Below are 14,004 nucleotides of genomic sequence, written 5' to 3'. Positions count from 1 at the left end.
TGGCTTCAAGTTGCACTAGTGGAGGTCTGGGTTGGATATGAGGAAAAATTTGTTCTCCTAAAGAGCAGTGCTGCAGTGGTACAGCTGCCCAGGGAGGTGTGGGAGTCCCTGTCCCACGAGGCGTTCAAGAACTGTAGAGATGTGGCATTGAGGGCTGTGGTCAGTATTGGTGGTAGGTGGATGGTTGGACTGGACGACCTTAGAGGTCTTTCCAACATTTACAATTACAGGGAGTAGGGGAAAGTTGTGGGTGCAGGTTGGGGGCATAGAAGTGGGAGAACATTAAATAACCCTCATGACTCAGTCCTGCATCCTGGGGGTGAGAGAAGCAAGGGGAAAGGCATGCAAGCTGAGCCCTGAAATAACGTGCCAGTAAATCTAAAAGGGAGATTCCAGACAAAAAAAGAGGAACTCAATAGAAATAGACTGATCATTTAAAGCAGTGTTGTAAGAATCTTTTGACTCACCAGAGAATCAGCCCAGGAAGCTGTGAGGGACTCGCAAGAGATGATTTGGAGGAGATTAACCACCAAAATCATCTCCAGTCCTGGAGGACAATAAGTGAATGCAGCAATTGCCCTGGGATAACAGACTGCCTTTGTATGGCCCCATGGAACTTCCCACTTCAAAACAGCATTGTGGCTAGGGACAGCTTTTAAAATAGTGCTCCAGAAGGCTGCTGTCTACAGGCCTAAAGATAACCAGTCCACATTCAGGAGGAAAGTCAGCAGGACTGTGTCCATCAGGATGGTGATGGCATCTTCTGTCCTGCTCACCTGAAGCCCACGTGAGAAACTGCCTGCTTCCAGGTGAAAATCTAATTTCCCATCTGTTTGCATTCACAGCCAGCTTCTAGCCCTGTATCATTATACCAGGGGTGCTCTCTAGCTGAAGTAGCTCTTTTCCACCCAGGTGTTGGCCTCTGTGATAGGTTCCCTCAGATCAGTCATAACCCCTTGTTTCCTTGTCCACCCTGAGCTCACTGCATTTGCCTCTTCTCATGCTGTATAATGCTAGGGGCTTGCCTCAACCCTATAATTTGTAGCATGGGTCTTTCCCTGCCCCAGACATTGCCGTGGACTCTGGCACAGGGATGGCTACTCTTGCCCTCTGTTGTTCCCAGCAGCAGCATTGTACAGTCTGCACTACTGAATCAAACCCTTCCCCATTACTCCAGTCCTCAAGGTCATTATAATCTTTCTCTGTGATATCCTGGCCTCTCCTGGATTGATGATAGCATCTCATTCTGCCTCATCAGCAAATTTCCTTTGCGTTCTTCTGCTTTTTGTGCCAAGATCATTAATGCAAATGTTAAGCAGAATCATTTTTTTTTTTCAGGCAGAAATTCAAGGAACTGCACTGGTAACCCTCCCCTCAGTCCAGCACTTCCCCTTCCAGCTGAAGTTATCACCATGCCCCTTACAGGCACCTCTCTTACCCACTTTACATTACATATGCCAGTCACATCTCCTCCTCCTTAGCTAAAAATTTACTGTGTGGCACCATCTCAAATGTCTTACTGGAGCCCAGACGAGTGAGATCTACAGCATTTCCTTTGTTGCAGATATCTGTGAACTTATAAAAGGAAGCGATGAGGTTAGCCTTGGTGCGTGATGTGCTGCTGATTTATTGCATCTTGTGCAGTGCGTGAGGATCTGGAGGAGATGAGTTCAATGGGAGGCAAATGTTTGCAAAATACAAGATTATTTCCATCAGTCAGGGTTGGAGAAGGTTAGGGCTTTAAGGGAACTTAGTGGGCAATATTGGTGGTAGGTGGATGGTTGGACTGGATGATCATAGAGATCCTTTCCAAACTTAATGATTCTGTGATCCTATGATTCTATGACTAAGCAACATGCTAGGTGGCCGCTGTTGGCAAATGCACTTAAGGGTCATCTGAAATACTGATTTCTATATCAAAGGTCAAAAGAATCACAGCTGCTTAGGGAAGAAGACGGCCTACGGTCATGCTTCTGAGTTCACGGCCAGTTTTTAAAGATATTTGCATCCTGAGTATTTAGCCCACGTAACTTAGAAATCTCTGTTCCTTTCCTCTTCTATGACGTTTGGATCGCCTATATGCCATTTTCTTTAGAAAGTTAAACTTAGAATCATCGTAGAATGATAGAACCACAGAATGGCTTAGATTGGAGGGGACCTTAAAGATCATTTAGTTCCAACCCCCTGCCATGCGCTGATGGCCAGCCACTAGATCAGGCCATCCAGGGCCCCATCCAACCTTGAGTGCCTCCAGAGATGGGGCATCCACAGCCTCTCTGAGCAAAGTTCTTTACTGGGTTAAAATAAAAGATCAATATAAGGGATTTTATCTCCTTATTTTCTAGAGCTGATCTTCGGTGCCCCAAGTCTGGGGCTTAATCCATGTATGGGAAAGCACGAAGGATGGGACAGAAAGTAATTCTCCAAATCCTGTAATGTTGTTGGAGAAACAGGTGGGATGATCTCCAAATGCCACATTCAGCTCTGATCATTGTGACTCAGAGAGGGATGGAGCTGACACAGAAGGCTTTGAGGCAGGTGATGAAAGCATTCAGAGACTTGAAGATGAAAGACTGAAAAGAGTGGGGCAAATAGATGAAGGGAGCTTAAAAAGAAACATTCAACACTGATTATTTACCCTTTCATGCGGGAGAAGAAAGGGATGTGGTTAAAACCATTTGAAGAGAGAAATGGTATATCAAAAAGAGGTATTTTGACACAAGGCACAATAAACACAAAAGTGGTAGAAGGACCCATCAAGGGCGAAACAGAGAAGAAAGACAGAAGCAAGTGCATGGCTATGAGATAACCCCAGCTATGCAAGTTTAGATAATATTCTATTTTTAGCCCATCTTAATGTAACTGGAGCTTATGCAATCCACGTCTGGGTGCAGGAGGATACTCGGTGTCTGCAAACTCATAATTGAAACCACTTTTTGCAGACAGGCTTATTTTTTTCTTTATGTCCCAAAGGAGTGTTCACATGGGCTGATCTCTGCAGGGACAACGCTTGAGAGCTGCTGCCTCAACCAAATCATGCAGAAGAGCTATAGGGCTGTACCTGTGGGGGACCAGAGTCCATATGCCCTTGCAAAGCCAAAGCTGCTGAGAACCAGCCCCAGGGCTTTGCTCTACCTGAATGCAGGGGTGCAGATGAGACCCCAGGTGCAAGCTGAGCTGCAGGAGGCAGAGAGCCGGATGTGGGGCACTGTGGGGGAGTATAGGGGAAACTGCGGGGGCTGTTTGGTGGTAGTGGAGTAGAGCAAAGTCTGACACTGTAGCAAGAAGCTGCCTGTGGGCTGGTGAGTCAGCTTCTGACTTGAGTCTGAGTGTTGATCCTGCTATTTGTTGAGGGATGTATTTGTATTTGTGCAAAATAGAGTCCTTTCTCACATAAAATGCTTGTTCCTTGCACAGGGTGTTTCTTTCTTTACCATATTTACCCATATTTACATATGCTTCTATATTAAATGTATTTACTTTAAGGAGCAAGAGATACTTAAGTCTGGTGTCCCCAGGCCCCTGGCTGTGGAACTGAGGGTTTTCAGCTCAAAGTGGACTCAAGAAGGAGGGAGAACAGGCACGAGCTAGATCTAGGACCACAGAAAAATCCCTATTGTGGGTCTCTGTAGGGCACGGCCCAAGACCCTGAGGGTGAAAGTAGCATCCAGGTCTTCAAATCAAAAAGATATAGCAGGAATTGGTTTAGGAATTTAGCTTTGCTGGATTCTCTGTAAAACAACATATGTGAGGGTCAGCAATATCTCACCATAGGGTAAGGCTGTTTGGCTGATCTGCATTTTCCTTTTCCTCCAGCCACGGGATCTCTTTGCATAATTTTTATCAATGACAAGTGTTGCTTCCTAGACGGATGTTGCATAACACATGGCTTTCTCTGCACTTGCATGGGATTGCGGTGCTGGCAGTTTCTTTCAGTTCTTCTTGCCTGTAGTTTCCTTGCTCTGTGTTTCCTTCTGTCCCATACCGGAGCACAGCGAGGGCAGGAGGGCTGGACTGCACAGGAATGCATGAATCTGGTAGCATCTCCCAAAAGATGTGCAGGGACATCCCTCTGCCTTGAGACATGGCCATTAATACATCCTACTTCTGCCAACCAGTGGGCATTTTCCCTCTGGGCAAACAGTGCAGGGCTGGGGAGGTTTTCCTGAAGCCCACCACACTAAGGCAGCTGTCTGTGCTTTCCATCTGGGCACCTGTGTGCCCATCTGCTGCTACAACACTTTTAATTGCACTGAGTATTTGACCACAACTTCTTTTTGGTTTGCCTTCACATTAACACAAGGCACTTCATCTTGGCCTATTATTTTTTCCCGTATTTTCATTTGTAAAGCTGTGTTTTCTGCCCTCCTGCATCCCCAACAGCTACTCTGAAATCTCCACTTGCAAGTGCTGCCAACAAGAATTCAAGTTGTGTTTTCTCTCCCCACGCTGGCTTTTGATTTCTCTGCCACATTAGAAAGTCATATGAATACAGATGTCTTCTACCACAGGAGAATTAAAACCATAAGTAATTTCTTCACTCTCCCTTTAAATCACTTCCTTATATTAAATTCCTTAAACACTCTAACACAAGCTTTCTACTTTTTGCTGAGCTGCACTTTTGTGTAATTCATTGAAATATCCTCTATTCCAGTTAGAATAGGAATTTCTTCATCAGCATCCAGTAAGAAGTTCCGTTCGACTCTCATCTAAATGAAGAAGTGAAAGCTTAGGCAACAACTTCTGCAGTTAAGAGGAAATACTTTTACCATTTCCATCAGCACGAATGTTTGTAGTTTTGAGATCGACTAAGGTTCATAATGGATGGCAGGTTTTCTATGGTTATCCCCAGAAGAGGGATGATTGCACTGAGAAGCTCTTCATCTTTCCTCTTTGCTTAGGAAGGCAAAGCTCATCCGCCCAAGCCAGCATCATCCAGTGCCACTGGGCTTTCCCACACATGGCCTTGGGACCCAGTTCTGTTTGAGTTGGGCCTTGGCTTGAGGCTACTCCCTAGAGGCATCCCACTCCCACAGCTGTTCCAAGCACCAATTGCTCCTTGCCCTGATAGTAATGGCTTGTTGCATGCTGTTGTCTTCCCTCCCACTCCTAGGAGGTCAGGGGAGATGCCAAGGGGACAGCTGGTGGGCAAGGGTCTGGGGAAGATGAATGTTTATAGGCAGAGAGGCTCACAAAAACATCTGGTTTCTGGTGACTAAACTCTGAACTTTGAGTTTGTTTACACAGAGGGTGCTTTGAATTTCTCCAGTTTCACTACCAGGTTAGAAGTAGCTGTGATGTAGGCAGCTGAAGGAAGCTGGAGAGATTGTTCCTGTCCCTGGCTCTGAGGCTGGGTCAGCACTGCCTGGCTCCTCCTGGAGGGCTCCAGGGGGGTTTAGAATCATTAAGTCATGAAGGTTGGAAAAGACCTCTCAGATCCCCAAGTCCAAACACAATGCATTCCCCCCCCCCCCCCCCCCCCCCCCCCCCCCCCCATACCCACTGACCACATCCCTCAGTGCCACATCTCTACAGTTCTTGAAAGCTTCCAGGAATGGGTACTCCACCACCTCCCTGGGTAGCCTGCTTTTTTTTCCTACCAGAAACAACCACAATCTCTTCTCCTCATCCTATACCTCCCATTGAACCAGCTCTGAGAGTTATACCCTCTGGGCAGGGGTCTACCAGAAGGGAAAGGCACAATAGGCAAAGGGCCATAGCAACTGCTATGAGCCTACATGTGAATGGGGACCATAACCCTGCTGTAGGGTGGAAGGATGGACACAACCATCACTCAGCATGAGTCAGCCTCTTCAGAGCACAAGGGTTTAGTCACCTCCAGTGAGGGTTGAGGTGTGAAGGCTGGGATTAGTGGTGGCAGCGAACCCACTGGGACACCCACAGAGCAGTATGGGCAAGAATGGAAAAAGGGAAAAAAGAAGTGCTGATTTCGTAGCACTTCCTGGATGTGTGTCCACAGGGACATTGTGAGTTACCTTTGGGAACTGCCAGTGCTACCCTTTCTTTGGTCATGCTGTGATTGCCTCAATTTTTCGTCTACAAAGCTACCATGTGCTGATCTCAGGGTTCTGGCAAAACCCTCTCTTCTCTCAGCTCCTAACCTCAGGGCCACTTCTCCTCCCTGAAACCAGAGTATTTTTTTCCTGGAGTGCTAAACCAGTATATATAACCAGAATGAGATGAAGTTGTCCATGCTGGGAAGAGGTGAATAAGCAGGAATTGCAACAACTTCACCAGCAAGAGCCAGAAATAACATCCTCAGGCAGAGAGATGTATGTCCTCTGTCTGTCCTGCAGTTAGGGCGGTTGCAGCAGGCTGCAGCCTGGGCACAGCAAGTCAGCGAACCAGTTCCTATGAACTACTTTTGTCTCTGTACCTGCAAGATTTCCAGCATAAGTCTGCAGCTTGTAACATCAAAAGGGATAAAGGTGACATCCCCAATGATTTCAGGTCAACTCAACTACATCCCTACGCCATCTTTCCTTTTCTAGAAGTCCAACAAAGAGCAGGTGTTTGTACTAGAGATGAATGTATGCCCAACACACCATTCAGTAGCCAACTCAGTACCCTCCTGTAACACCATAAAGGGATGAAAAAAGCAAGGAGACAAAATCTTCCACTACAGCAAAGGAGAAAGAGTCCAAAAACAGCAGCCACAGACACAGAAACAAAAGAAACAGAGCCACTAACCTCCAGAAGACATCAGCAATGCAGGGAACCCCAACAACAGACATGCTCACCTCCAATGCCAACCCTTAAATGAGATCTGGGAAGGGGTGGATCCTGGCTCCAGCCCTTCCAGTCACTCAGGTGAATTGCTTGCACCTGAGCTCCCCTGGGTTGCCCCTGCCTTCGACCAGGTGTTCAATCACTCTTTCAGGCCGTGACTTAGACATTCCAATACACTTTGTCATTGGGCACGTTGGAAAGTGGTATTTCTGTTAGAACTGTGGCTCAGTTCAGGTGTTCCTTCTGGCAGTGCTTTCCTACCAGCAGCAGTGTCTGGGGGTGTCCATACCATGGTAGCAGAGCAGCCCTGCATAGAGCTTCCGACTCTAGCCACCAAAATGGAATCTGAAAGAGATGGCCCTGTGGCCAGTGCTTCCTCTTTTGCAGTTTCCTTTCTATCCCCAGCTCAGCAAAATTTGGGGACCCTGACACGATTTCCTTAGTATGATGCGCTCATCTTAATTCCTTGAAACCTTGTGCCCGCCCAGCAGCTGCGGGATAAAAGTGGCAGTGCAGCAGGGGCTGAGCATTGTGCAGAGCAGAGCCCTGCAGCCACCCAGCTCCAGCCCCGCTCGCCGTGCCAACGTCCCGCAGCAGCATGAAGGGCTCCGCAGCCGCCCTGGCCACTCTGCTCCTCCTGGCCCTCTGCTCCTCAGCTGTGGCACAACTGGGTGAGTTGGGTATTGCTATGTCCGTGTCTGGGTGCCCATCCCTGCCAGCCTGGGAGCCCCGTTCTCATGGATGGGACCTTCATGGTGGGCTGTGGGGGACTGCCACCAGTGCTGGGGCTCCGTCTTGGAGATGGGATCTCTTGGGGTGTCCTTGGGGGATATGGCACGAGGGGTTGGATGTGTGATGGGAGATCCTTGTAAAGTCCCAGGGAGGGCATCTGTGGGGTCTCACCAGGGCTCTGTTTCTCAATCTTCACAGATGGCCTACCCTCAACCTGCTGCTTGTCCTACGTTCAACGTCCCGTCCCACGCAGCCTCATTGCCTCCGCCTACATCACCAGCAGCAAATGCCGCCTGCCAGCGGTGATGTGAGTATCCAGTCACAGCTGGGGTGGTTGCAGTGTGATACCATGACAGTATCCCAGAGCTCGGAGGGTGCTTGGGAGGGGACGGGAGTGTGGCTGGGGACACGTGGGTGCTGCCTGCAGGACCCAACACTGTGTGAACCTAACGCTGGTTTTCTCCGTGCAGCCTGGTGACCAAGAAAGGGAAGGAGATATGTGTAAACCCCGAGGAGTCCTGGGTGCAGAAACGCCTGGAACTCTTGCAGAAGCAAGAAAACTGACCCTCCCCTGCTCTCGCGCCACTGGACTTGGTCCTCAGCACCACTCACGCACCAGAGCACTTGAGCTGGATCATCTTCAATAGGGAATTTATTCTATTTAACTTATTTAAGTTAAATTAAATATTTATTTCTGTGAAAATGAAAAATACAAAAATAATTTAAAACATATCACTACATAAGAATCTGATATGGTCTTACTTGTTCTGATACCTAAATACATTTTTTGAACTATCAAACCCCTTTGTTTGTCTCCTCTATGAACTATCAAATTCCTTTGCTTCTCTCAGCTCCCAGGGTGGGCTCAGCTCTCGGGGGCCAGCCCTGACCTCAGCACTTCCCTGTGGGGTGATGCTGGCATCCTGGCTGGGGTGCCTCTATGAGAAATAGTTCAGCAACAGCAAAGTGCAGTGTACAGGAAGGTCACCTCAGTATGTACAAACCCCGAGTCCTGGGTGCAGAAACGCCTGGAACTCTTGCAGGAGCAAGAAAACTGACCCTCCCCTGCTCTCGCGCCACTGGACTTGGTCCTCAGCACCACTCACGCACCAGAGCACTTGAACTGCGCCTTCTTCAACAGGAAACTTCATGTATTTAAGTTAAATTAAGTATTTATTTTGATAAGCAACAGAAAAGGTGTCAATGGAAGAATAGTGTAACACATGGAATGATAGAATCATAGGAAGGCTTGGGTTGGAAGGGACCCCAAGGATCACCAAGTTCCAACCCCGATCCTCCAGATGCAGTCCAGTCCAGGTTGCCCAGGGCTCCATTCAAGCTGGTCTTGAACACCTCCAGGGATGGGGCATCCAGAGCCTCTCTGGGCAGCAGTCACAATTAGATGCAGCAGTCCAGTAAGGAGTCAGGAGTTTTGATGCCAAAATAAATTACTTGGACTATCAAAACCCTTTGTCTCGGTTCCCTGCAGTAGCAGTAGCGGCGTTGATGTTTCGTCCTGCAGTGCTCCGCCACATCAGCAAACTCTCCTGTGGTCGGCTGGGAGAGCGGAGTGGCCGCGGGGCTTCCTGTGGGCTGCGCAGGCAGCTGGGCGTCGGGGTGTCCCTGCAGCATGGCAGCCTGTCGTGCTGGAGCCGAAGTGCCAGGAGCTGGGGTGCTGTGCAGGGATCACTGCGCCGGGGCTGACACGGAAGGGGCTGAAAGGTGCGTGGAGATGAGCGCAGGTGCACATCTGTGTGCCCGTCGTGGCTCCAACGGGGAGGACATCTCCAACCCGAGGACAAATGGCCACGTGTCTATGGGGACCCCGTGCTGCATTTCTTACCGGTGCCCACACCACTGCAGCCGCTGCACTCCCACGACTCAGCGTCCTCTGGGATGGCAGAGCAGCGCTGGTGAGTCCCGCACGAAGCACAGGAGCTGCAGAGCAGCATCCTCCAAGGCCTGGGGGAGCGACAGAAGCCCGAGCCGCACGGTCACCAGGGGTGCCGGGGCTGTGGGATGCCAGCCCTGGGGTGGTCCGTGCCACTCCCACTCTGGTGGCTGGCACTGAGCTACCAGTGCACAGCTCGTGCCGTGCTGAGCGCAGCATCCCGGCCAGCCTCCATCCCAGCTGGAAGGAGGGGATGAAGGCGCCACGCCGCCACGGCTTTGGGGTCAGAGCACACTCACCCCGTGTTGTTTGAGTAGTCCCGTCCCAGCGAGCACAGGCACAGGCTGGCATCGCAGGAGTTGTGCCGCTGGTAGAGCTCATTGAAGGCTCCTTCTTCCTCCCAGGCTGCATCCCTGCGGGAGGGATCCGGGGACAGCTGAGTGCGGTGCGAGGGGAGGTGGGAGGGGGCCGGGTGGTTGCAGGGTGGTGGTGGGTGCTGACCTGTCAGGGATTTTGATGCCAAGACGGAACATCTCAGCCTGGAAGGTCTGCATGTCCTGGCAGAGCGGGCAGCGGAAGTGGTGCAGGGCAGCGCGCAGAGCTTGGCCCTGGAGAAGGGGGAACATCAGCCGGGGGGCCCTACGCATTGCCCCAGGGCTGGGGATGACGCCAGGGTTGCGGGGTTGGGTGGTGCTGGGGACGATGCTGTTGAGGTCTTGCGGCAATGCCGCCTACCTGGATGCAGTGGCGGTGGAAATGCGCGCTGGTGCAGGAGGGACAGATGAGGGTGTTGTAGCTGGGGCGTCCCTCCACCGCCTCCAAGCAGATGGCACACTGGGGGTGCTGCTGTCTCAGCAGCTGCACCTGCTGCGTCGGCCGGTGCTGCCAGCAGAAGGACCTGCAGGACGGATGGAGGCGGCAGCTCAGCTCAGCCCCCTGCCCCGTCCCTCCTGCAGCCGTGCGGGTGCCCGCACTCACCTGTACTCCCCAAAAAACTGGGAGACACAGCCGCGTTCTCTTCCGCACGGGTAGTGGAAGGTGCGGGAGCATCTCCGGCGATGGCAGCGGACAGAGGCGCCCCGCCGCCGGCAGACACAGCACACCTGGGGACAGCAGTGCGGTGCTGGGCGTCAGTGCCGTGCACCCGCAGGTGACCCTTGCCCAGCAGAGCACGGTGGCGATCTAGAGGGCCACATGGCTGGGGACACCGCAGCACTAATCAATTTGGATCAGGGCAGCGATGGGTCTTTTGGGACAACGAGGGCTCTGCTGGAGCCTCCCAGCCACGCGGCACGGGGACCGAGGTGGGGACACGTCGTCCTATTTCACCTTCTCTGCCACGCGCTGCAGCGCCTGCTCGATGTCGGGGAGGAGGAATCCGAAGAATCCTTCATCGTCAGCGCCGTGCTGGTACAGCCCGCTGGCGTGGTACTGCGGGAGGCAAGCGGGGAGCTGTTGCTGCGTCTGGGGGGCAGCGGCTGGCACAGGGCCGGGGGCCGGGGGTTGGGGCTCACCAGGCAGTTCTCATGGACGCAGAGCCTGTCCTGCCGGCACGTCTCTCCATAGATATCGGGGTCGTAGTCTGTCCGCTTGCACAGCCCGCACCCTGCCATGAGGACGAGGGCAATGTCACCCCAAGCATGGCAGCAGGGTGACACCAGCACATGGCAGAGGCTCGTCCCCTCTGGGGATGCTCTGCACTCACCTTCGTCCTCAGAGACGCGCTGCTTCTCTTTTGGGGGGGACGGCTCCCGCTCGGGCGTTGCCCGTGCCCTGCGCCGTGCTGCAGAGTGGCTGGTGGAAGGACTGGCCTGTGGCGCACTGAGGCATTGAGACCTCGGGTCCATTCCTGGGCTTTACTTCTGGAGCAAAGCAGCGGTGCTGCTTCCTCGATCCAGAGCTAGCCGGGAATGGGGGGACACGGGCGTGCGCTGTGTGAGGCAGCCCTGCACACTGTGATGTCACAGTGAGAAGGCGCGTGTTGGTGACGCGGTGCCGATGTCACAATGAGCAGAGCCCCGGGGCGGGGATGTGAGCGCTCGCGGGGCGCTGGGGGCCCTGAGGGGTGGGTTTGGGATGCCCACATCTGCCCCCTGGGCCGTGCTGGGTGGCATTGAACTCCAACAGGGAGTTGGACGCACACCAACTCACAAATCATGGAAGGATGTGGACTGAAGATGGTGTTGCAAATAAACCACCCAATCCTAGTTTCCTTGTGCAAGAGGTTTACTTAGGCATCAGAGCACCCGACTCCTCAACAAGCATTCTGATGTCTTGTGCATCATCTCCGTGTTTTCACTTCCTTCGCGGTGGTGGGAGAGCAGCTTTGCTGTTCTGGAAGACCTCCAGGAGTACCTGCACCCAGAACTGCTCCAGGTCTGCTCATTTCTCCTCCTTGTTGGTGACCACGCTGCAGGGAGAAACGCACCACTGGGGCAATGGGGTGCTGGGTCCAGATTGCAGCAGCCACATGTCCCCAACCACACTGCCATCCCCTCCTGGCCACCTGTGGGTCAGAGTCGTGGTGTCGTACTCCAAACCCTGTCTGCGTACTCACGTCAGTGCTGGCTGGGAGCGGGTTCTGCTGGTGGCGTAGACAGAGGCAATGAGGCTGTAGCAGCAGATTAAGGGGATGCCATCAGTGGGTGCAGAAAAACAGAGCCATGGCGAGGTGCTGTACCCGGGGCTCCCTGAGGATTTGCCATCAGCCACCCCCTACTCATGTCATATCCCCCAGAAGACCCCATCTCCAAAGCTGAACACCAGCATTCGTGGCAATTGCCCACACTCAGCGCCATGCTGGTTCCATCCATGGGGATGGGGATTCTCCAGAACCCAGAACGCTACCAAGTAGGGACAGTGCCTCCTGCTGCCCCAAGGGGAAAATGTAAGACCCATCTTAGCACTACTGCCAATAGGAAAGGCGTCCGTGGCCGAGGAGCAGAAGGCCAGGAGGAGAAGAGCAGCCAGAGCAGCTGCAGAGCCCTTCATGGTGCTGGAGGACACGGGCATGGGAAGCAGGGCTGGAGCCAGCTGGCTTATGGGCTCTGCTCTGCACAATGCTCAGCCCCTGCTGCACACATCCCACCAATGTGCTGCACACATTTGGGATGCCCACATCCCACCACTTCCCAGGGTGGGCTCGGCTCTCCGGGGCCAGCCCTGACCTCCACACATCCCCTTGGGGTGACGACGGCATCCTGGCCCAGGTGCTTCTATGGGAGATTGATCCAAAACAGCAGAGCGCAGACAGGAAGGTCGCCTCGACTCTGGGTGCTCCTCCGTGCCACGTTCAGGCACGTCTTTAAAGCCAGCTGTGACCTTTCACCTTTCATTAGGGTCATCCCATGGAGTGAGTTGTTCAGAGAGATCTCCACCGGCTGGGGAGGTGGGCAGAGCAGGATGTCTCGAGCTTTAACAAGGGCACGTGCAGGGTCCCGCATCTGGGAAGGAACAACCGCATGCACCAGTCCAGGCTGGGGGCTGAGCTGTTGGAGAGCAGCCCTGCAGAGAGCGGCTGACCGCGAGCTAGCAGTGTGCCCCGCCAGCCCACAAGGCTGACAGCCCCGTGGGCTGCACGAAAAGGAGCGTGGGCTGCAGGGAGAGGGAGCTGATCCTCCTGTGCGCGGTTCTGGCTGATGTTAGGACTGGTGTTAGGCAGAAGGGCGCCCTGAGATTCACCCGGCCCAGCTCCTGGCTCCGCACAGCAGCACCCAGCGTTAGGCCGCGTGTCAGGGAGTTCCACGGACGCTCCCTCAGCTCCGGCAGCTCGGGGCTGCGCCCGCTGCCCTGGGGAGCTGCTCCGTGCCCACCGGCCTCCGGGGCACAACCGTTCCCTGCTATCCAGCCCGAGCCTCCCCTGACACAGCTCCGTGCCGTCCCTCGGCCCTGCCGCTGTCCCCATGGAGCAGAGATCAGCGCCGCCCCTTTGCTCCTGGGAGGAACCGCAGCCGCCATGAGCAGCACAGGTGCCACGAAGGAAGGACGTGCAGTCCTTCTCTCCGCTATAGCACGCTGTGCACGGAGCTGTGCCCCCAACAGCCCGGGGGGTGCAGAACGCGCTGTGGGCGGAAGGGGAGGAGACGGCGGCCGAAGCCCCGCGGGTGTCCAATCAGCGCCCGGGGCGCGCGGCGACGGGGAGCGGGGCCGGGCGGGAAAGCGCGGCTGGGGGACGCCGCGTGGCGCCGCCATTTTGCGCGGGCCGGCCTTGCGGGGCGCGCTGCTCTTCTCAGCCGGGCCCGCGACGGCATCGCTCTGTGATAACACAACGCGGGGGGCAGCCGGCGGGGCAGGCGGGCCCGGGCCGTTGCGTGCCCGCATACGGACCTCCGAGGGCTGAGAGGGCTGCGCAGACTCCCCGGGCCCTCTCTGAGGGCTGCTCTGCAGTCACGTCCCGCAGGCTGTGCTGACACCACGGCTGCCCCTTCCCTGCTGCAGCAGCCCGCGCTCGCTCTGCTTCAGCTCCGTGCACATCTCTCTGCGATCAGCAGAGATCTCTGCTTTCAGCCTCAGCAGCAAACTCGCTCAGAACACCTCCCAGCCCTGCACCCAAATCACCGATGAAAACGTGAAAGACAGCTGGCCCGAAAACGGAGCCCTGGGGAACGCTGCTGGTGCCGGGCCGGCAGCCT

General features: G+C 54.0%; 2 protein-coding genes across 3 annotated transcripts; one reads left to right on the top strand and one right to left on the bottom strand.

The window, feature by feature from the left end:
• Positions 1-7,278: 7,278 nt before the first annotated feature.
• Positions 7,279-8,282, top strand: LOC121106433 (C-C motif chemokine 3-like). The gene is made up of 3 exons (XM_040650373.2): positions 7,279-7,421; positions 7,681-7,789; positions 7,953-8,282. The coding sequence occupies exons 1-3, from the start codon at positions 7,349-7,351 to the stop codon at positions 8,044-8,046; spliced, it is 276 nt and encodes a 91-aa protein (XP_040506307.1). The 5' UTR covers positions 7,279-7,348; the 3' UTR covers positions 8,047-8,282.
• Positions 8,283-9,055: 773 nt separating this feature from the next.
• LOC101747625 (PHD finger protein 7-like) lies at positions 9,056-13,395 on the bottom strand. Of its 2 annotated transcripts, XM_040650371.2 has the most exons (9): positions 11,079-13,395; positions 10,888-10,979; positions 10,703-10,804; positions 10,352-10,476; positions 10,109-10,271; positions 9,875-9,981; positions 9,673-9,786; positions 9,326-9,444; positions 9,056-9,197 (listed from the first exon to the last, which is right to left on the bottom strand). In XM_040650371.2, the coding sequence occupies exons 1-9, from the start codon at positions 11,218-11,220 to the stop codon at positions 9,169-9,171; spliced, it is 993 nt and encodes a 330-aa protein (XP_040506305.1). In that variant the 5' UTR covers positions 11,221-13,395; the 3' UTR covers positions 9,056-9,168. The 2 variants fall into 2 exon arrangements, with proteins under 2 accessions (XP_040506305.1, XP_040506304.1); XM_040650370.2 differs by having other exon boundaries at positions 10,888-13,395.
• Positions 13,396-14,004: the final 609 nt, after the last annotated feature.

The sequence above is a fragment of the Gallus gallus genome, chromosome 19 (genome assembly GCF_016699485.2).
Source record: "Gallus gallus isolate bGalGal1 chromosome 19, bGalGal1.mat.broiler.GRCg7b, whole genome shotgun sequence".
NCBI classification, from domain to species: domain Eukaryota; kingdom Metazoa; phylum Chordata; class Aves; order Galliformes; family Phasianidae; genus Gallus; species Gallus gallus.
Note: the sequence above shows the minus strand (reverse complement) of the source record. Positions and strands in the feature narration are given on the sequence as shown.

Coding starts and splice junctions, on each gene's coding strand:
- LOC121106433 (XM_040650373.2), top strand. CDS start 7,349: ATGAAGGGCTCCGCAGCCGCCCTGGCCACTCTGCTCCTCCTGGCCCTC. Junction 7,422..7,680: donor CTCAGCTGTGGCACAACTGG/GTGAGTTGGGTA, acceptor CAATCTTCACAG/ATGGCCTACCCTCAACCTGC. Junction 7,790..7,952: donor TGCCGCCTGCCAGCGGTGAT/GTGAGTATCCAG, acceptor TTCTCCGTGCAG/CCTGGTGACCAAGAAAGGGA.
- LOC101747625 (XM_040650370.2), bottom strand. CDS start 11,220: ATGGACCCGAGGTCTCAATGCCTCAGTGCGCCACAGGCCAGTCCTTCC. Junction 10,805..10,887: donor GCGTCCATGAGAACTGCCTG/GTGAGCCCCAAC, acceptor TGCCTCCCGCAG/TACCACGCCAGCGGGCTGTA. Junction 9,445..9,672: donor GACTACTCAAACAACACGGG/GTGAGTGTGCTC, acceptor TCGCTCCCCCAG/GCCTTGGAGGATGCTGCTCT.